The sequence below is a fragment of the Pongo abelii genome, chromosome 17 (assembly GCF_028885655.2).
Source record: "Pongo abelii isolate AG06213 chromosome 17, NHGRI_mPonAbe1-v2.0_pri, whole genome shotgun sequence".
Classification (NCBI taxonomy): Eukaryota; Metazoa; Chordata; class Mammalia; order Primates; family Hominidae; genus Pongo; species Pongo abelii.
The window spans coordinates 61,759,254-61,781,621 of record NC_072002.2 but is presented as its reverse complement, the minus strand read 5'-3'; the positions used below and the strand labels follow the sequence as shown (position 1 = coordinate 61,781,621).

The following is a 22,368-nucleotide window of genomic DNA, read 5'->3' as shown; positions in this document are numbered from 1 at the left end:
CCCAGTTTTCTTCAGTTAACAACGGAAGAAAGATTGCATGGAAACAGTTACATTCCCAGGACCCTGGGGGGCTTTAGGGATGGGCTGGACGGCGGGGAGGAGACACTGCTTCCAGAAGGGTCTCGAAGTTGATGGAGACGGGGTCGAGAAGTAAAATACACCTTTTTCATTTTTCTCCCTTAATCCCACTTTTCTACGAATGTTTCCAAGTCCCCTCACACGACGGCAATCCCAGGTAAAGAGTTGTCCTCCTCTGTTGGTTCTCCTTCCTACGATTTTGTCTTGCGGTGTTGTTATTTTCGCTTTTACTCCCAAGGGGATTCTGTCTGTGTCTTTGGGAATCCACAGATGCGGGGGCTGGGAACAAGGAGGGCCAACGGTAGAACTCAGTGGGGTGTGTCCAGGCTGCAATTAACCTAATGAACCTGCCGGGCACAGCAGTCCACCTGGCGTGGACCGTCCCGATTGGCTGCGTTGGGCTGACGGAATGAATTCGTATTGGGGCGGGGCTGCCCAAGGCCCAAGGGGGTCAGGGCTTGAGTCCTGGGTGGGCCCGGGGCTGGCTATATAAGGCCGGGCTCTGGCAGCCCAGCTGCATTCCGCCTCGGACGGCGCAGCGCAGAGGTCACTCCAGGCTGCGGCTCCACATCCCGAGGGACAGAAGCGGGCCTGCTCAGCTGTCTGCAAGGACCGGCGTTCCAGACCAAGTGGCCCGCTGCTCCGAGGACCCAGCTCGCTCCAGGTTGTGGGGACTCCACGCCCCGAGGCCTGCGGTCCGCGAGGACCAGCGCCCCGGAACCAGTGGCCCACTGCTCCGAGGACCGAGCTCGCTCCAGGCTGTGACTCCACATCCCGAGGTCGCTGCCTGGCGACCGGGCAGCGAGGACCGGCCACCCCAGACTTCGTGTCCCGCCGCCCCGAGGACAGAGCCGCGAACGCGAGGACAGCGACGCCTGCACAGCTCTGCTGAGATGGCGGCAGGCTCCACTACGCTGCGCGCAGTGCAGAAGCTGCAGGTGCGTCTGGCCACGAAGACGAACCCAAAAAAGCTGGAGAAATATTTGCAGAAACTCTCCGCCCTGCCCATGACGGCAGACATCCTGGCGGAGACTGGAATCAGAAAGACGGTGAAGCGCCTGCGGAAGCACCAGCACGTGGGCGACTTTGCCAGAGACTTAGCGGCCCGGTGGAAGAAGCTGGTGCTTGTGGACCGAAACACCGGGCCTGACCCACAGGACGCTGAGGACAGCGCTTCCCGACAGCGCCTCGGGGAGGCTCTCCAGGACCAGGAAAAGGCCTGGGGCTTCCCAGAAAACGCGACGGCCCCCAGGAGCCCATCTCACAGCCCTCAGCACGGACGGACAGCACGCAGAACACCTCCGGGACAACAGAGACCTCACCCGAGGTCTCCCAGTCGCGAGCCCAGAGCCGAGAGAAAGCGCCCCAGAATGGCCCCAGCTGATTCCGGCCCCCGTCGGGACCCTCCAACGCGCACCGCTCCCCTCCCGACGCCCGAGGGCCCTGAGCCCGCTGTGCCCGGGAAGCAACCCGGAAGAGGCCACGCTCACGCCGCTCAGGGCGGGCCTCTGCCGGGTCCGGGCTGCCAGGGCCAACCTCAGGGGGAAGCGGTGGCGAGCCACAGCAAGGGGCGCAAATCGTCCCGCTGGGCTTCGGCTCACAAATCGCCTCCTGTCCAGGAAAGCCAGTCAGAGAGGCTGCAGGCGGCCGGCGCTGATTCCGCCGGGCCGAAAACGGTGCCCAGCCTTCTCTTCGCAGAGCTCTGGGACCCCTCAGCGGCCTGGATGCAGGCCAACTACGATCTGCTGTCCGCTTTTGAGGCCATGACCTCCCAGGCAGAGCCAGAAGCACTCTCCGCGCCAACGTTCCAGGAGGAAGCCGCTTTCCCTGGACGCAGAGTGAATGCTAGGCTGCAGGTGTACTCGGGCTCCAGGCCTGCCTGCCAGCTCCAGGTGCTGACGCTGCGCCAGCAGTGCCTCCCGGTGCTTAGAAACAATCCGGACGCCCTCGGCGACGTGGGAGGGGTCGCCTACTCGGTTCTTGAACCCGTTCCGGAAGGGTGGACGCCTGATCAGCTGTATCGCACAGAGAAAGACAACCACGCACTCGCTCGAGAGACAGATGAATTATGGAGGATTCATTGTCTCCAGGACTTCAAGGGAGAAAAGCCGCAGGAGCACGAGTCTTGGCGGGAGCTGTACCTGCGGCTTCGCGACGCCCGAGAGCAGCGGCTGCGAGTAGTGACCACGAAAATCCGATCTGCACTTGAAAACAAACCCAGCGGCCGACAGACAAAGATGATCTGTTTCAACTCTGTGGCCAAGACGCCTTATGATGCTTCCAGGAGGGAAGAGAAGTCTGCAGGAGCCGCTGACCCCGGAAACGGGGAGATCAAGCCAGCCCCCCAGCCCGCAGGAAGCAGCCAGGCTGCCTCCGGCCTCGGGGACGGCGGCGGCGGCGGCGGCGGCGGCGGCAGCAGCAGCAGCAGCAGCAGCAGCAGCAGCAACGTCCTTCACGGGCTCCCTGAGAAGCGGGCCAACCCCTGCCTGAGCAGCAGCAGTGAGCACGCGGCGCCCGCGGCCAAGACCCGGAAACAGGCTGCCAAGAAAGTGGCCCCGCTGATGGCCAAGGCAGTTCGAGACTACAAGAGAAGATTCTCCCGACGATAAACTCAGGACTTGCCTGACACATAAAATCTGGGGGGAGGAGGACCAATGCAAAGTCAACGCGGGTTGGGGAACGAAACTTCCAATGGACACCAGGACCCTTGGCTGGGTGCAAAGTTGAGCCTCTGAATTCTGCAGGTGTCAAGCGCTGGCCCTGTGATTTTTGCCTCCCACACCCGGCCACTGCCTCCCTGCTTGGAGGACACCTCAGAATTCAGAAGATATTATGAACGCGTTCGGATCAACTCTGCTTTGGTGGTTCACCGACCGTTTTTTAAACAACGCCCTAGTTGCCATCATAAATCAGGTACGAGATGTGAGAGTCCCTTTTGCCGTTTGTTCTCTCTTCTGAAATCATGGAGCACACAGGGACTTCTTAGACACAAACTCTCAATCCATCAGTTGACACTGATAACTCCGACTACGCAAAATGTCTTGTTACTGTTGTTGTTTTCTTTTAGATAAAAGGCCGGGCATGATCCTCTAATCGTGAGCCATCCTCCTCCGGGAGGCCGAGGAAAGCAGATCGCTTGAGCCCAGGAGGTGGGGACCAGGCTGGGCCAAACGGAGAAGCCCCGTCTCCACAAAAGATACCAAAATTAGCCCGGCGTGGTGGCACGGCCCCTGTGGTCCCAGCTCCTTAAAGGGCTGAGGTGGCAGGATCGCCTGAGCTGGGCAAGCGGAGGTTGCGGTGACCCTTCCTCATTCCACTGCACTCCAGCCTGGATGACACAACCAGAGCACACCTCAAAGAAAACTGCTGTTTGTTTGAAGAAAGGAACTCTTGGCTTTCATACATAAATGCTAACAACTGGTACGTTCCTTAAGTCAAAACACTTTTACTAGAGTCATTCCCAATCTTTTCACCCAGAACCCCTGTGAAAGAATGGCGACACCTTAATCAGCTTATTTAGGTTCTCGATCAGGAAGTCTAAACCTGCCAACCAGAGTTTCTAATTCCCATGAGATGACCGGGTTAACTACCTTGACTTCACCTCCTACCAGCTCCTGCAAGCTTTGGTGAACGTTTGCCTTCTAACTCAGGGCATTTGTTGGCTTCACGCGGGCTGGTAGTCACAGGTCCGTGTGCCAGATACGACACACACACATACACACAAACAAAGACACACACACAAACGCACACACACACGCGCGCGCACACACACAAACACGCACGCGCACACACACCACCCCCCCCCCCCCCCCATTAAGTAAACCTCGTTCTTAGGCGTTACCGACAGTGAGGGGTAGAGAGAGAAATACAAAGACATAAGCCGCAAGGCAAAACCGAGCAAGGGCAGCAGAAGAGATCAAAGTCCTGTACCCTGGGCTGTCAGCAGCATGGGGGCTGGGAAGCTCCTGGAAGCAGGCACCTGAGTGGATGCCGGTGCACGTCAAAGGAGGCCTTCAAGCCTGAAGAACACGGAAGGAGCCAGAAACGGGGTGCCACAGAGATGCTACCCTTAAGGAAGACAGAAAAGCATCCGTTCCGGGGAAGGGGACATAATCCAGTCAGCGACCGCGTAAAACTCAGACATGTCCGGGCACGGTGACTCGCGCCTGTATTCCCGTGGCTTTGGGAGGTCGAGGCCGGCGGACCACCTGAGGTCAGGAGTTGCAGACCAGCCTGACCAACCTGAGGAAATCCCGTCTCTTCTAAAAAGACGAAACTCGGTTGGGCTTGCTGGCGAGCGCCTGTAATCCCAGCTACTCAGGGGGCTGAGACAGGAGAATCGCTTGAACCCGGGAGGCGGGGTTTGCGGTGAGCCCAGATCCCACCACTGCGCTCCAGGCTGGACAACAGAAGCCAAACTCCGTCTCAAAATTGAAAAACAAAACCTCAGAAAACCTTCCCCAGCAAGGGCCAGAGACAACGCCCGTCCCTATTTCTTGACAGCAATTCAAGAGAGAATCTCAGGTGGCCTGCAAAACTCACAAGAGAGCAGAATATCCTCCCCAAGGCAGAGAAGCCACACGCTCTCTCTGGAGGAGGTGGAGTGGCCACCGATCACCCTGCAGCCCCTCCCCACTCCCAGCCAGAAACCCCAGTCCCTCGGAACCAAATTGTTTTCCACTGGCAACAACCTTCCTTCCTGGAAAATCGTTTCCCCTGCCGAAATGGAGAACAAGCACGAAACAAGCAAACACAACTCAAAACACAAACACAAGGAAGCAATCCGAGCAAGCTCTAGCTCCTCATAGCTCATCGATGCCCCCACTGGCGTGCTACTGAAAACAGCGGCTGCACCCATTAAACTCATTCATTACTGGAGAACGAGACAGACCTCAGCAGATCCCTGCTCCCACTGCGACACACCCGCTCCAAAAGACAGAAAGGAAACAACCCCCACACAACACATAAACCTGCCCCAGAATAGAATTCAGCATCAACCTAAGGATCCTGCTGTAACATTGCTACACTGACCCAGGACAGCTCAATTCTCTTCCCACCTATTTACAAAACAATCCTCATTCTGGGAGCTCCGGAAGCATGGCCAGTATTGCACTAGGATCCTCTTCGTGAGGTAGCCGGAAGTCTGGAAACACAGCAAATTTACCTATTTCTCTACACAACACGGAGGGTAATTCTCAGAAAAGGCTTAACACCCGAATCCTCATACTTCAAATGGTTGTGTTTTCCCCATTCGGACTGAAAGGTGAGAGTGGAACTCGGCTGCCCAAACCGTGGCGCCGATATCAGCTGCAGGCCAGAGCAAGCCTTTCCGAGGAGATTTTAAACAACCGGTGGGAGCAAGATCCTGAAGCATTTCTTCCAAGATTGGCAGCAGGAGATGAAACCTGGCTCTACCCGGCAGGATCCTGAAGACCAAGCACGAAGCCGTGGCTAGCAAGAGGTGGCAGTGCTCCAGCCGAAGCCACAGAGGAGCAGTCAAGAGCGGAGGTCATGGCCACCGTTTGGGGGGGGATGCCAGAGGGATTCTCCTCGTTGGCTTTCTGGAGGGCCAAACCCTGATCACATCTGCTCACTGGCAGAGCCTTTTCAGAGAGTTAGCCAAAGCTGGAGCGGAGAAGGTCCCCACCAGAGAGTTCTTCTCCACCACGACAACGTTCCTGCTCATGCCTTTCTTCCAACGAGGGCAGCTGGGCAAGACTTGCCATGGGAAATCACGAGGCGTCCACCTTACCGTCCTGATTTGGCGCCTGCTGACTTCTTTTCGTTTCCTTGTCTTAGAAAACCTGTAAAGGGCACCCAGTTTTCTTCAGTTAACAACGGAAGAAAGATTGCATGGAAACAGTTACATTCCCAGGACCCTGGGGGGCTTTAGGGATGGGCTGGACGGCGGGGAGGAGACACTGCTTCCAGAAGGGTCTCGAAGTTGATGGAGACGGGGTCGAGAAGTAAAATACACCTTTTTCATTTTTCTCCCTTAATCCCACTTTTCTACGAATGTTTCCAAGTCCCCTCACACGACGGCAATCCCAGGTAAAGAGTTGTCCTCCTCTGTTGGTTCTCCTTCCTACGATTTTGTCTTGCGGTGTTGTTATTTTCGCTTTTACTCCCAAGGGGATTCTGTCTGTGTCTTTGGGAATCCACAGATGCGGGGGCTGGGAACAAGGAGGGCCAACGGTAGAACTCAGTGGGGTGTGTCCAGGCTGCAATTAACCTAATGAACCTGCCGGGCACAGCAGTCCACCTGGCGTGGACCGTCCCGATTGGCTGCGTTGGGCTGACGGAATGAATTCGTATTGGGGCGGGGCTGCCCAAGGCCCAAGGGGGTCAGGGCTTGAGTCCTGGGTGGGCCCGGGGCTGGCTATATAAGGCCGGGCTCTGGCAGCCCAGCTGCATTCCGCCTCGGACGGCGCAGCGCAGAGGTCACTCCAGGCTGCGGCTCCACATCCCGAGGGACAGAAGCGGGCCTGCTCAGCTGTCTGCAAGGACCGGCGTTCCAGACCAAGTGGCCCGCTGCTCCGAGGACCCAGCTCGCTCCAGGTTGTGGGGACTCCACGCCCCGAGGCCTGCGGTCCGCGAGGACCAGCGCCCCGGAACCAGTGGCCCACTGCTCCGAGGACCGAGCTCGCTCCAGGCTGTGACTCCACATCCCGAGGTCGCTGCCTGGCGACCGGGCAGCGAGGACCGGCCACCCCAGACTTCGTGTCCCGCCGCCCCGAGGACAGAGCCGCGAACGCGAGGACAGCGACGCCTGCACAGCTCTGCTGAGATGGCGGCAGGCTCCACTACGCTGCGCGCAGTGCAGAAGCTGCAGGTGCGTCTGGCCACGAAGACGAACCCAAAAAAGCTGGAGAAATATTTGCAGAAACTCTCCGCCCTGCCCATGACGGCAGACATCCTGGCGGAGACTGGAATCAGAAAGACGGTGAAGCGCCTGCGGAAGCACCAGCACGTGGGCGACTTTGCCAGAGACTTAGCGGCCCGGTGGAAGAAGCTGGTGCTTGCGGACCGAAACACCGGGCCTGACCCACAGGACGCTGAGGACAGCGCTTCCCGACAGCGCCTCGGGGAGGCTCTCCAGGACCAGGAAAAGGCCTGGGGCTTCCCAGAAAACGCGACGGCCCCCAGGAGCCCATCTCACAGCCCTCAGCACGGACGGACAGCACGCAGAACACCTCCGGGACAACAGAGACCTCACCCGAGGTCTCCCAGTCGCGAGCCCAGAGCCGAGAGAAAGCGCCCCAGAATGGCCCCAGCTGATTCCGGCCCCCGTCGGGACCCTCCAACGCGCACCGCTCCCCTCCCGACGCCCGAGGGCCCTGAGCCCGCTGTGCCCGGGAAGCAACCCGGAAGAGGCCACGCTCACGCCGCTCAGGGCGGGCCTCTGCCGGGTCCGGGCTGCCAGGGCCAACCTCAGGGGGAAGCGGTGGCGAGCCACAGCAAGGGGCGCAAATCGTCCCGCTGGGCTTCGGCTCACAAATCGCCTCCTGTCCAGGAAAGCCAGTCAGAGAGGCTGCAGGCGGCCGGCGCTGATTCCGCCGGGCCGAAAACGGTGCCCAGCCTTCTCTTCGCAGAGCTCTGGGACCCCTCAGCGGCCTGGATGCAGGCCAACTACGATCTGCTGTCCGCTTTTGAGGCCATGACCTCCCAGGCAGAGCCAGAAGCACTCTCCGCGCCAACGTTCCAGGAGGAAGCCGCTTTCCCTGGACGCAGAGTGAATGCTAGGCTGCAGGTGTACTCGGGCTCCAGGCCTGCCTGCCAGCTCCAGGTGCTGACGCTGCGCCAGCAGTGCCTCCCGGTGCTTAGAAACAATCCGGACGCCCTCGGCGACGTGGGAGGGGTCGCCTACTCGGTTCTTGAACCCGTTCCGGAAGGGTGGACGCCTGATCAGCTGTATCGCACAGAGAAAGACAACCACGCACTCGCTCGAGAGACAGATGAATTATGGAGGATTCATTGTCTCCAGGACTTCAAGGGAGAAAAGCCGCAGGAGCACGAGTCTTGGCGGGAGCTGTACCTGCGGCTTCGCGACGCCCGAGAGCAGCGGCTGCGAGTAGTGACCACGAAAATCCGATCTGCACTTGAAAACAAACCCAGCGGCCGACAGACAAAGATGATCTGTTTCAACTCTGTGGCCAAGACGCCTTATGATGCTTCCAGGAGGGAAGAGAAGTCTGCAGGAGCCGCTGACCCCGGAAACGGGGAGATCAAGCCAGCCCCCCAGCCCGCAGGAAGCAGCCAGCCTGCCTCCGGCCTCGGGGACGGCGGCGGCGGCGGCGGCGGCGGCGGCGGCAGCAGCAGCAGCAGCAGCAGCAGCAGCAGCAACGTCCTTCACGGGCTCCCTGAGAAGCGGGCCAACCCCTGCCTGAGCAGCAGCAGTGAGCACGCGGCGCCCGCGGCCAAGACCCGGAAACAGGCTGCCAAGAAAGTGGCCCCGCTGATGGCCAAGGCAGTTCGAGACTACAAGAGAAGATTCTCCCGACGATAAACTCAGGACTTGCCTGACACATAAAATCTGGGGGGAGGAGGACCAATGCAAAGTCAACGCGGGTTGGGGAACGAAACTTCCAATGGACACCAGGACCCTTGGCTGGGTGCAAAGTTGAGCCTCTGAATTCTGCAGGTGTCAAGCGCTGGCCCTGTGATTTTTGCCTCCCACACCCGGCCACTGCCTCCCTGCTTGGAGGACACCTCAGAATTCAGAAGATATTATGAACGCGTTCGGATCAACTCTGCTTTGGTGGTTCACCGACCGTTTTTTAAACAACGCCCTAGTTGCCATCATAAATCAGGTACGAGATGTGAGAGTCCCTTTTGCCGTTTGTTCTCTCTTCTGAAATCATGGAGCACACAGGGACTTCTTAGACACAAACTCTCAATCCATCAGTTGACACTGATAACTCCGACTACGCAAAATGTCTTGTTACTGTTGTTGTTTTCTTTTAGATAAAAGGCCGGGCATGATCCTCTAATCGTGAGCCATCCTCCTCCGGGAGGCCGAGGAAAGCAGATCGCTTGAGCCCAGGAGGTGGGGACCAGGCTGGGCCAAACGGAGAAGCCCCGTCTCCACAAAAGATACCAAAATTAGCCCGGCGTGGTGGCACGGCCCCTGTGGTCCCAGCTCCTTAAAGGGCTGAGGTGGCAGGATCGCCTGAGCTGGGCAAGCGGAGGTTGCGGTGACCCTTCCTCATTCCACTGCACTCCAGCCTGGATGACACAACCAGAGCACACCTCAAAGAAAACTGCTGTTTGTTTGAAGAAAGGAACTCTTGGCTTTCATACATAAATGCTAACAACTGGTACGTTCCTTAAGTCAAAACACTTTTACTAGAGTCATTCCCAATCTTTTCACCCAGAACCCCTGTGAAAGAATGGCGACACCTTAATCAGCTTATTTAGGTTCTCGATCAGGAAGTCTAAACCTGCCAACCAGAGTTTCTAATTCCCATGAGATGACCGGGTTAACTACCTTGACTTCACCTCCTACCAGCTCCTGCAAGCTTTGGTGAACGTTTGCCTTCTAACTCAGGGCATTTGTTGGCTTCACGCGGGCTGGTAGTCACAGGTCCGTGTGCCAGATACGACACACACACATACACACAAACAAAGACACACACACAAACGCACACACACACGCGCGCGCACACACACAAACACGCACGCGCACACACACCACCCCCCCCCCCCATTAAGTAAACCTCGTTCTTAGGCGTTACCGACAGTGAGGGGTAGAGAGAGAAATACAAAGACATAAGCCGCAAGGCAAAACCGAGCAAGGGCAGCAGAAGAGATCAAAGTCCTGTACCCTGGGCTGTCAGCAGCATGGGGGCTGGGAAGCTCCTGGAAGCAGGCACCTGAGTGGATGCCGGTGCACGTCAAAGGAGGCCTTCAAGCCTGAAGAACACGGAAGGAGCCAGAAACGGGGTGCCACAGAGATGCTACCCTTAAGGAAGACAGAAAAGCATCCGTTCCGGGGAAGGGGACATAATCCAGTCAGCGACCGCGTAAAACTCAGACATGTCCGGGCACGGTGACTCGCGCCTGTATTCCCGTGGCTTTGGGAGGTCGAGGCCGGCGGACCACCTGAGGTCAGGAGTTGCAGACCAGCCTGACCAACCTGAGGAAATCCCGTCTCTTCTAAAAAGACGAAACTCGGTTGGGCTTGCTGGCGAGCGCCTGTAATCCCAGCTACTCAGGGGGCTGAGACAGGAGAATCGCTTGAACCCGGGAGGCGGGGTTTGCGGTGAGCCCAGATCCCACCACTGCGCTCCAGGCTGGACAACAGAAGCCAAACTCCGTCTCAAAATTGAAAAACAAAACCTCAGAAAACCTTCCCCAGCAAGGGCCAGAGACAACGCCCGTCCCTATTTCTTGACAGCAATTCAAGAGAGAATCTCAGGTGGCCTGCAAAACTCACAAGAGAGCAGAATATCCTCCCCAAGGCAGAGAAGCCACACGCTCTCTCTGGAGGAGGTGGAGTGGCCACCGATCACCCTGCAGCCCCTCCCCACTCCCAGCCAGAAACCCCAGTCCCTCGGAACCAAATTGTTTTCCACTGGCAACAACCTTCCTTCCTGGAAAATCGTTTCCCCTGCCGAAATGGAGAACAAGCACGAAACAAGCAAACACAACTCAAAACACAAACACAAGGAAGCAATCCGAGCAAGCTCTAGCTCCTCATAGCTCATCGATGCCCCCACTGGCGTGCTACTGAAAACAGCGGCTGCACCCATTAAACTCATTCATTACTGGAGAACGAGACAGACCTCAGCAGATCCCTGCTCCCACTGCGACACACCCGCTCCAAAAGACAGAAAGGAAACAACCCCCACACAACACATAAACCTGCCCCAGAATAGAATTCAGCATCAACCTAAGGATCCTGCTGTAACATTGCTACACTGACCCAGGACAGCTCAATTCTCTTCCCACCTATTTACAAAACAATCCTCATTCTGGGAGCTCCGGAAGCATGGCCAGTATTGCACTAGGATCCTCTTCGTGAGGTAGCCGGAAGTCTGGAAACACAGCAAATTTACCTATTTCTCTACACAACACGGAGGGTAATTCTCAGAAAAGGCTTAACACCCGAATCCTCATACTTCAAATGGTTGTGTTTTCCCCATTCGGACTGAAAGGTGAGAGTGGAACTCGGCTGCCCAAACCGTGGCGCCGATATCAGCTGCAGGCCAGAGCAAGCCTTTCCGAGGAGATTTTAAACAACCGGTGGGAGCAAGATCCTGAAGCATTTCTTCCAAGATTGGCAGCAGGAGATGAAACCTGGCTCTACCCGGCAGGATCCTGAAGACCAAGCACGAAGCCGTGGCTAGCAAGAGGTGGCAGTGCTCCAGCCGAAGCCACAGAGGAGCAGTCAAGAGCGGAGGTCATGGCCACCGTTTGGGGGGGGATGCCAGAGGGATTCTCCTCGTTGGCTTTCTGGAGGGCCAAACCCTGATCACATCTGCTCACTGGCAGAGCCTTTTCAGAGAGTTAGCCAAAGCTGGAGCGGAGAAGGTCCCCACCAGAGAGTTCTTCTCCACCACGACAACGTTCCTGCTCATGCCTTTCTTCCAACGAGGGCAGCTGGGCAAGACTTGCCATGGGAAATCACGAGGCGTCCACCTTACCGTCCTGATTTGGCGCCTGCTGACTTCTTTTCGTTTCCTTGTCTTAGAAAACCTGTAAAGGGCACCCAGTTTTCTTCAGTTAACAACGGAAGAAAGATTGCATGGAAACAGTTACATTCCCAGGACCCTGGGGGGCTTTAGGGATGGGCTGGACGGCGGGGAGGAGACACTGCTTCCAGAAGGGTCTCGAAGTTGATGGAGACGGGGTCGAGAAGTAAAATACACCTTTTTCATTTTTCTCCCTTAATCCCACTTTTCTACGAATGTTTCCAAGTCCCCTCACACGACGGCAATCCCAGGTAAAGAGTTGTCCTCCTCTGTTGGTTCTCCTTCCTACGATTTTGTCTTGCGGTGTTGTTATTTTCGCTTTTACTCCCAAGGGGATTCTGTCTGTGTCTTTGGGAATCCACAGATGCGGGGGCTGGGAACAAGGAGGGCCAACGGTAGAACTCAGTGGGGTGTGTCCAGGCTGCAATTAACCTAATGAACCTGCCGGGCACAGCAGTCCACCTGGCGTGGACCGTCCCGATTGGCTGCGTTGGGCTGACGGAATGAATTCGTATTGGGGCGGGGCTGCCCAAGGCCCAAGGGGGTCAGGGCTTGAGTCCTGGGTGGGCCCGGGGCTGGCTATATAAGGCCGGGCTCTGGCAGCCCAGCTGCATTCCGCCTCGGACGGCGCAGCGCAGAGGTCACTCCAGGCTGCGGCTCCACATCCCGAGGGACAGAAGCGGGCCTGCTCAGCTGTCTGCAAGGACCGGCGTTCCAGACCAAGTGGCCCGCTGCTCCGAGGACCCAGCTCGCTCCAGGTTGTGGGGACTCCACGCCCCGAGGCCTGCGGTCCGCGAGGACCAGCGCCCCGGAACCAGTGGCCCACTGCTCCGAGGACCGAGCTCGCTCCAGGCTGTGACTCCACATCCCGAGGTCGCTGCCTGGCGACCGGGCAGCGAGGACCGGCCACCCCAGACTTCGTGTCCCGCCGCCCCGAGGACAGAGCCGCGAACGCGAGGACAGCGACGCCTGCACAGCTCTGCTGAGATGGCGGCAGGCTCCACTACGCTGCGCGCAGTGCAGAAGCTGCAGGTGCGTCTGGCCACGAAGACGAACCCCAAAAAGCTGGAGAAATATTTGCAGAAACTCTCCGCCCTGCCCATGACGGCAGACATCCTGGCGGAGACTGGAATCAGAAAGACGGTGAAGCGCCTGCGGAAGCACCAGCACGTGGGCGACTTTGCCAGAGACTTAGCGGCCCGGTGGAAGAAGCTGGTGCTTGTGGACCGAAACACCGGGCCTGACCCACAGGACGCTGAGGACAGCGCTTCCCGACAGCGCCTCGGGGAGGCTCTCCAGGACCAGGAAAAGGCCTGGGGCTTCCCAGAAAACGCGACGGCCCCCAGGAGCCCATCTCACAGCCCTCAGCACGGACGGACAGCACGCAGAACACCTCCGGGACAACAGAGACCTCACCCGAGGTCTCCCAGTCGCGAGCCCAGAGCCGAGAGAAAGCGCCCCAGAATGGCCCCAGCTGATTCCGGCCCCCGTCGGGACCCTCCAACGCGCACCGCTCCCCTCCCGACGCCCGAGGGCCCTGAGCCCGCTGTGCCCGGGAAGCAACCCGGAAGAGGCCACGCTCACGCCGCTCAGGGCGGGCCTCTGCCGGGTCCGGGCTGCCAGGGCCAACCTCAGGGGGAAGCGGTGGCGAGCCACAGCAAGGGGCGCAAATCGTCCCGCTGGGCTTCGGCTCACAAATCGCCTCCTGTCCAGGAAAGCCAGTCAGAGAGGCTGCAGGCGGCCGGCGCTGATTCCGCCGGGCCGAAAACGGTGCCCAGCCTTCTCTTCGCAGAGCTCTGGGACCCCTCAGCGGCCTGGATGCAGGCCAACTACGATCTGCTGTCCGCTTTTGAGGCCATGACCTCCCAGGCAGAGCCAGAAGCACTCTCCGCGCCAACGTTCCAGGAGGAAGCCGCTTTCCCTGGACGCAGAGTGAATGCTAGGCTGCAGGTGTACTCGGGCTCCAGGCCTGCCTGCCAGCTCCAGGTGCTGACGCTGCGCCAGCAGTGCCTCCCGGTGCTTAGAAACAATCCGGACGCCCTCGGCGACGTGGGAGGGGTCGCCTACTCGGTTCTTGAACCCGTTCCGGAAGGGTGGACGCCTGATCAGCTGTATCGCACAGAGAAAGACAACCACGCACTCGCTCGAGAGACAGATGAATTATGGAGGATTCATTGTCTCCAGGACTTCAAGGGAGAAAAGCCGCAGGAGCACGAGTCTTGGCGGGAGCTGTACCTGCGGCTTCGCGACGCCCGAGAGCAGCGGCTGCGAGTAGTGACCACGAAAATCCGATCTGCACTTGAAAACAAACCCAGCGGCCGACAGACAAAGATGATCTGTTTCAACTCTGTGGCCAAGACGCCTTATGATGCTTCCAGGAGGGAAGAGAAGTCTGCAGGAGCCGCTGACCCCGGAAACGGGGAGATCAAGCCAGCCCCCCAGCCCGCAGGAAGCAGCCAGCCTGCCTCCGGCCTCGGGGACGGCGGCGGCGGCGGCGGCGGCGGCGGCGGCAGCAGCAGCAGCAGCAGCAGCAGCAGCAGCAACGTCCTTCACGGGCTCCCTGAGAAGCGGGCCAACCCCTGCCTGAGCAGCAGCAGTGAGCACGCGGCGCCCGCGGCCAAGACCCGGAAACAGGCTGCCAAGAAAGTGGCCCCGCTGATGGCCAAGGCAGTTCGAGACTACAAGAGAAGATTCTCCCGACGATAAACTCAGGACTTGCCTGACACATAAAATCTGGGGGGAGGAGGACCAATGCAAAGTCAACGCGGGTTGGGGAACGAAACTTCCAATGGACACCAGGACCCTTGGCTGGGTGCAAAGTTGAGCCTCTGAATTCTGCAGGTGTCAAGCGCTGGCCCTGTGATTTTTGCCTCCCACACCCGGCCACTGCCTCCCTGCTTGGAGGACACCTCAGAATTCAGAAGATATTATGAACGCGTTCGGATCAACTCTGCTTTGGTGGTTCACCGACCGTTTTTTAAACAACGCCCTAGTTGCCATCATAAATCAGGTACGAGATGTGAGAGTCCCTTTTGCCGTTTGTTCTCTCTTCTGAAATCATGGAGCACACAGGGACTTCTTAGACACAAACTCTCAATCCATCAGTTGACACTGATAACTCCGACTACGCAAAATGTCTTGTTACTGTTGTTGTTTTCTTTTAGATAAAAGGCCGGGCATGATCCTCTAATCGTGAGCCATCCTCCTCCGGGAGGCCGAGGAAAGCAGATCGCTTGAGCCCAGGAGGTGGGGACCAGGCTGGGCCAAACGGAGAAGCCCCGTCTCCACAAAAGATACCAAAATTAGCCCGGCGTGGTGGCACGGCCCCTGTGGTCCCAGCTCCTTAAAGGGCTGAGGTGGCAGGATCGCCTGAGCTGGGCAAGCGGAGGTTGCGGTGACCCTTCCTCATTCCACTGCACTCCAGCCTGGATGACACAACCAGAGCACACCTCAAAGAAAACTGCTGTTTGTTTGAAGAAAGGAACTCTTGGCTTTCATACATAAATGCTAACAACTGGTACGTTCCTTAAGTCAAAACACTTTTACTAGAGTCATTCCCAATCTTTTCACCCAGAACCCCTGTGAAAGAATGGCGACACCTTAATCAGCTTATTTAGGTTCTCGATCAGGAAGTCTAAACCTGCCAACCAGAGTTTCTAATTCCCATGAGATGACCGGGTTAACTACCTTGACTTCACCTCCTACCAGCTCCTGCAAGCTTTGGTGAACGTTTGCCTTCTAACTCAGGGCATTTGTTGGCTTCACGCGGGCTGGTAGTCACAGGTCCGTGTGCCAGATACGACACACACACATACACACAAACAAAGACACACACACAAACGCACACACACACGCGCGCGCACACACACAAACACGCACGCGCACACACACCACCCCCCCCCCCCCCCCATTAAGTAAACCTCGTTCTTAGGCGTTACCGACAGTGAGGGGTAGAGAGAGAAATACAAAGACATAAGCCGCAAGGCAAAACCGAGCAAGGGCAGCAGAAGAGATCAAAGTCCTGTACCCTGGGCTGTCAGCAGCATGGGGGCTGGGAAGCTCCTGGAAGCAGGCACCTGAGTGGATGCCGGTGCACGTCAAAGGAGGCCTTCAAGCCTGAAGAACACGGAAGGAGCCAGAAACGGGGTGCCACAGAGATGCTACCCTTAAGGAAGACAGAAAAGCATCCGTTCCGGGGAAGGGGACATAATCCAGTCAGCGACCGCGTAAAACTCAGACATGTCCGGGCACGGTGACTCGCGCCTGTATTCCCGTGGCTTTGGGAGGTCGAGGCCGGCGGACCACCTGAGGTCAGGAGTTGCAGACCAGCCTGACCAACCTGAGGAAATCCCGTCTCTTCTAAAAAGACGAAACTCGGTTGGGCTTGCTGGCGAGCGCCTGTAATCCCAGCTACTCAGGGGGCTGAGACAGGAGAATCGCTTGAACCCGGGAGGCGGGGTTTGCGGTGAGCCCAGATCCCACCACTGCGCTCCAGGCTGGACAACAGAAGCCAAACTCCGTCTCAAAATTGAAAAACAAAACCTCAGAAAACCTTCCCCAGCAAGGGCCAGAGACAACGCCCGTCCCTATTTCTTGACAGCAATTCAAGAGAGAATCTCAGGTGGCCTGCAAAACTCACAAGAGAGCAGAATATCCTCCCCAAGGCAGAGAAGCCACACGCTCTCTCTGGAGGAGGTGGAGTGGCCACCGATCACCCTGCAGCCCCTCCCCACTCCCAGCCAGAAACCCCAGTCCCTCGGAACCAAATTGTTTTCCACTGGCAACAACCTTCCTTCCTGGAAAATCGTTTCCCCTGCCGAAATGGAGAACAAGCACGAAACAAGCAAACACAACTCAAAACACAAACACAAGGAAGCAATCCGAGCAAGCTCTAGCTCCTCATAGCTCATCGATGCCCCCACTGGCGTGCTACTGAAAACAGCGGCTGCACCCATTAAACTCATTCATTACTGGAGAACGAGACAGACCTCAGCAGATCCCTGCTCCCACTGCGACACACCCGCTCCAAAAGACAGAAAGGAAACAACCCCCACACAACACATAAACCTGCCCCAGAATAGAATTCAGCATCAACCTAAGGATCCTGCTGTAACATTGCTACACTGACCCAGGACAGCTCAATTCTCTTCCCACCTATTTACAAAACAATCCTCATTCTGGGAGCTCCGGAAGCATGGCCAGTATTGCACTAGGATCCTCTTCGTGAGGTAGCCGGAAGTCTGGAAACACAGCAAATTTACCTATTTCTCTACACAACACGGAGGGTAATTCTCAGAAAAGGCTTAACACCCGAATCCTCATACTTCAAATGGTTGTGTTTTCCCCATTCGGACTGAAAGGTGAGAGTGGAACTCGGCTGCCCAAACCGTGGCGCCGATATCAGCTGCAGGCCAGAGCAAGCCTTTCCGAGGAGATTTTAAACAACCGGTGGGAGCAAGATCCTGAAGCATTTCTTCCAAGATTGGCAGCAGGAGATGAAACCTGGCTCTACCCGGCAGGATCCTGAAGACCAAGCACGAAGCCGTGGCTAGCAAGAGGTGGCAGTGCTCCAGCCGAAGCCACAGAGGAGCAGTCAAGAGCGGAGGTCATGGCCACCGTTTGGGGGGGGATGCCAGAGGGATTCTCCTCGTTGGCTTTCTGGAGGGCCAAACCCTGATCACATCTGCTCACTGGCAGAGCCTTTTCAGAGAGTTAGCCAAAGCTGGAGCGGAGAAGGTCCCCACCAGAGAGTTCTTCTCCACCACGACAACGTTCCTGCTCATGCCTTTCTTCCAACGAGGGCAGCTGGGCAAGACTTGCCATGGGAAATCACGAGGCGTCCACCTTACCGTCCTGATTTGGCGCCTGCTGACTTCTTTTCGTTTCCTTGTCTTAGAAAACCTGTAAAGGGCACCCAGTTTTCTTCAGTTAACAACGGAAGAAAGATTGCATGGAAACAGTTACATTCCCAGGACCCTGGGGGGCTTTAGGGATGGGCTGGACGGCGGGGAGGAGACACTGCTTCCAGAAGGGTCTCGAAGTTGATGGAGACGGGGTCGAGAAGTAAAATACACCTTTTTCATTTTTCTCCCTTAATCCCACTTTTCTACGAATGTTTCCAAGTCCCCTCACACGACGGCAATCCCAGGTAAAGAGTTGTCCTCCTCTGTTGGTTCTCCTTCCTACGATTTTGTCTTGCGGTGTTGTTATTTTCGCTTTTACTCCCAAGGGGATTCTGTCTGTGTCTTTGGGAATCCACAGATGCGGGGGCTGGGAACAAGGAGGGCCAACGGTAGAACTCAGTGGGGTGTGTCCAGGCTGCAATTAACCTAATGAACCTGCCGGGCACAGCAGTCCACCTGGCGTGGACCGTCCCGATTGGCTGCGTTGGGCTGACGGAATGAATTCGTATTGGGGCGGGGCTGCCCAAGGCCCAAGGGGGTCAGGGCTTGAGTCCTGGGTGGGCCCGGGGCTGGCTATATAAGGCCGGGCTCTGGCAGCCCAGCTGCATTCCGCCTCGGACGGCGCAGCGCAGAGGTCACTCCAGGCTGCGGCTCCACATCCCGAGGGACAGAAGCGGGCCTGCTCAGCTGTCTGCAAGGACCGGCGTTCCAGACCAAGTGGCCCGCTGCTCCGAGGACCCAGCTCGCTCCAGGTTGTGGGGACTCCACGCCCCGAGGCCTGCGGTCCGCGAGGACCAGCGCCCCGGAACCAGTGGCCCACTGCTCCGAGGACCGAGCTCGCTCCAGGCTGTGACTCCACATCCCGAGGTCGCTGCCTGGCGACCGGGCAGCGAGGACCGGCCACCCCAGACTTCGTGTCCCGCCGCCCCGAGGACAGAGCCGCGAACGCGAGGACAGCGACGCCTGCACAGCTCTGCTGAGATGGCGGCAGGCTCCACTACGCTGCGCGCAGTGCAGAAGCTGCAGGTGCGTCTGGCCACGAAGACGAACCCAAAAAAGCTGGAGAAATATTTGCAGAAACTCTCCGCCCTGCCCATGACGGCAGACATCCTGGCGGAGACTGGAATCAGAAAGACGGTGAAGCGCCTGCGGAAGCACCAGCACGTGGGCGACTTTGCCAGAGACTTAGCGGCCCGGTGGAAGAAGCTGGTGCTTGTGGACCAAAACACCGGGCCTGACCCACAGGACGCTGAGGACAGCGCTTCCCGACAGCGCCTCGGGGAGGCTCTCCAGGACCAGGAAAAGGCCTGGGGCTTCCCAGAAAACGCGACGGCCCCCAGGAGCCCATCTCACAGCCCTCAGCACGGACGGACAGCACGCAGAACACCTCCGGGACAACAGAGACCTCACCCGAGGTCTCCCAGTCGCGAGCCCAGAGCCGAGAGAAAGCGCCCCAGAATGGCCCCAGCTGATTCCGGCCCCCGTCGGGACCCTCCAGCGCGCACCGCTCCCCTCCCGACGCCCGAGGGCCCTGAGCCCGCTGTGCCCGGGAAGCAACCCGGAAGAGGCCACGCTCACGCCGCTCAGGGCGGGCCTCTGCCGGGTCCGGGCTGCCAGGGCCAACCTCATGGGGAAGCGGTGGCGAGCCACAGCAAGGGGCGCAAATCGTCCCGCTGGGCTTCGGCTCACAAATCGCCTCCTGTCCAGGAAAGCCAGTCAGAGAGGCTGCAGGCGGCCGGCGCTGATTCCGCCGGGCCGAAAACGGTGCCCAGCCTTCTCTTCGCAGAGCTCTGGGACCCCTCAGCGGCCTGGATGCAGGCCAACTACGATCTGCTGTCCGCTTTTGAGGCCATGACCTCCCAGGCAGAGCCAGAAGCACTCTCCGCGCCAACGTTCCAGGAGGAAGCCGCTTTCCCTGGACGCAGAGTGAATGCTAGGCTGCAGGTGTACTCGGGCTCCAGGCCTGCCTGCCAGCTCCAGGTGCTGACGCTGCGCCAGCAGTGCCTCCCGGTGCTTAGAAACAATCCGGACGCCCTCGGCGACGTGGGAGGGGTCGCCTACTCGGTTCTTGAACCCGTTCCGGAAGGGTGGACGCCTGATCAGCTGTATCGCACAGAGAAAGACAACCACGCACTCGCTCGAGAGACAGATGAATTATGGAGGATTCATTGTCTCCAGGACTTCAAGGGAGAAAAGCCGCAGGAGCACGAGTCTTGGCGGGAGCTGTACCTGCGGCTTCGCGACGCCCGAGAGCAGCGGCTGCGAGTAGTGACCACGAAAATCCGATCTGCACTTGAAAACAAACCCAGCGGCCGACAGACAAAGATGATCTGTTTCAACTCTGTGGCCAAGACGCCTTATGATGCTTCCAGGAGGGAAGAGAAGTCTGCAGGAGCCGCTGACCCCGGAAACGGGGAGATCAAGCCAGCCCCCCAGCCCGCAGGAAGCAGCCAGCCTGCCTCCGGCCTCGGGGACGGCGGCGGCGGCGGCGGCGGCGGCGGCAGCAGCAGCAGCAGCAGCAGCAGCAGCAACGTCCTTCACGGGCTCCCTGAGAAGCGGGCCAACCCCTGCCTGAGCAGCAGCAATGAGCACGCGGCGCCCGCGGCCAAGACCCGGAAACAGGCTGCCAAGAAAGTGGCCCCGCTGATGGCCAAGGCAGTTCGAGACTACAAGAGAAGATTCTCCCGACGATAAACTCAGGACTTGCCTGACACATAAAATCTGGGGGGAGGAGGACCAATGCAAAGTCAACGCGGGTTGGGGAACGAAACTTCCAATGGACACCAGCACCCTTGGCTGGGTGCAAAGTTGAGCCTCTGAATTCTGCAGGTGTCAAGCGCTGGCCCTGTGATTTTTGCCTCCCACACCCGGCCACTGCCTCCCTGCTTGGAGGACACCTCAGAATTCAGAAGATATTATGAACGCGTTCGGATCAACTCTGCTTTGGTGGTTCACCGACCGTTTTTTAAACAACGCCCTAGTTGCCATCATAAATCAGGTACGAGATGTGAGAGTCCCTTTTGCCGTTTGTTCTCTCTTCTGAAATCATGGAGCACACAGGGACTTCTTAGACACAAACTCTCAATCCATCAGTTGACACTGATAACTCCGACTACGCAAAATGTCTTGTTACTGTTGTTGTTTTCTTTTAGATAAAAGGCCGGGCATGATCCTCTAATCGTGAGCCATCCTCCTCCGGGAGGCCGAGGAAAGCAGATCGCTTGAGCCCAGGAGGTGGGGACCAGGCTGGGCCAAACGGAGAAGCCCCGTCTCCACAAAAGATACCAAAATTAGCCCGGCGTGGTGGCACGGCCCCTGTGGTCCCAGCTCCTTAAAGGGCTGAGGTGGCAGGATCGCCTGAGCTGGGCAAGCGGAGGTTGCGGTGACCCTTCCTCATTCCACTGCACTCCAGCCTGGATGACACAACCAGAGCACACCTCAAAGAAAACTGCTGTTTGTTTGAAGAAAGGAACTCTTGGCTTTCATACATAAATGCTAACAACTGGTACGTTCCTTAAGTCAAAACACTTTTACTAGAGTCATTCCCAATCTTTTCACCCAGAACCCCTGTGAAAGAATGGCGACACCTTAATCAGCTTATTTAGGTTCTCGATCAGGAAGTCTAAACCTGCCAACCAGAGTTTCTAATTCCCATGAGATGACCGGGTTAACTACCTTGACTTCACCTCCTACCAGCTCCTGCAAGCTTTGGTGAACGTTTGCCTTCTAACTCAGGGCATTTGTTGGCTTCACGCGGGCTGGTAGTCACAGGTCCGTGTGCCAGATACGACACACACACATACACACAAACAAAGACACACACACAAACGCACACACACACGCGCGCGCACACACACAAACACGCACGCGCACACACACCACCCCCCCCCCCCCCCATTAAGTAAACCTCGTTCTTAGGCGTTACCGACAGTGAGGGGTAGAGAGAGAAATACAAAGACATAAGCCGCAAGGCAAAACCGAGCAAGGGCAGCAGAAGAGATCAAAGTCCTGTACCCTGGGCTGTCAGCAGCATGGGGGCTGGGAAGCTCCTGGAAGCAGGCACCTGAGTGGATGCCGGTGCACGTCAAAGGAGGCCTTCAAGCCTGAAGAACACGGAAGGAGCCAGAAACGGGGTGCCACAGAGATGCTACCCTTAAGGAAGACAGAAAAGCATCCGTTCCGGGGAAGGGGACATAATCCAGTCAGCGACCGCGTAAAACTCAGACATGTCCGGGCACGGTGACTCGCGCCTGTATTCCCGTGGCTTTGGGAGGTCGAGGCCGGCGGACCACCTGAGGTCAGGAGTTGCAGACCAGCCTGACCAACCTGAGGAAATCCCGTCTCTTCTAAAAAGACGAAACTCGGTTGGGCTTGCTGGCGAGCGCCTGTAATCCCAGCTACTCAGGGGGCTGAGACAGGAGAATCGCTTGAACCCGGGAGGCGGGGTTTGCGGTGAGCCCAGATCCCACCACTGCGCTCCAGGCTGGACAACAGAAGCCAAACTCCGTCTCAAAATTGAAAAACAAAACCTCAGAAAACCTTCCCCAGCAAGGGCCAGAGACAACGCCCGTCCCTATTTCTTGACAGCAATTCAAGAGAGAATCTCAGGTGGCCTGCAAAACTCACAAGAGAGCAGAATATCCTCCCCAAGGCAGAGAAGCCACACGCTCTCTCTGGAGGAGGTGGAGTGGCCA

General features: G+C 57.8%; 2 protein-coding genes across 6 annotated transcripts in view; one reads left to right on the top strand and one right to left on the bottom strand.

Moving 5' to 3' along the window:
* The window catches only part of KATNAL2 (katanin catalytic subunit A1 like 2), a 495,511-nt gene that overhangs the window by 85,714 nt on the left and 387,429 nt on the right, over positions 1-22,368 (bottom strand). The window lies entirely within an intron of this gene.
* On the top strand, positions 12,759-14,477 carry LOC134760354 (elongin-A3-like). The gene is made up of 2 exons (XM_063717034.1): positions 12,759-14,293; positions 14,372-14,477. Exons 1-2 carry the CDS (start codon positions 12,759-12,761, stop codon positions 14,475-14,477), a joined length of 1,641 nt encoding a protein of 546 aa, XP_063573104.1.

What these genes read in the sequence shown, in the direction of transcription:
- LOC134760354 (XM_063717034.1), top strand. Translation starts at nt 12,759, where the DNA reads ATGGCGGCAGGCTCCACTACGCTGCGCGCAGTGCAGAAGCTGCAGGTG. An exon ending in GGCGGCGGCAGCAGCAGCAG is followed by an intron (nt 14,294 to 14,371) that starts CAGCAGCAGCAG and finishes CAGCAGCAGTGA; the next exon opens with GCACGCGGCGCCCGCGGCCA.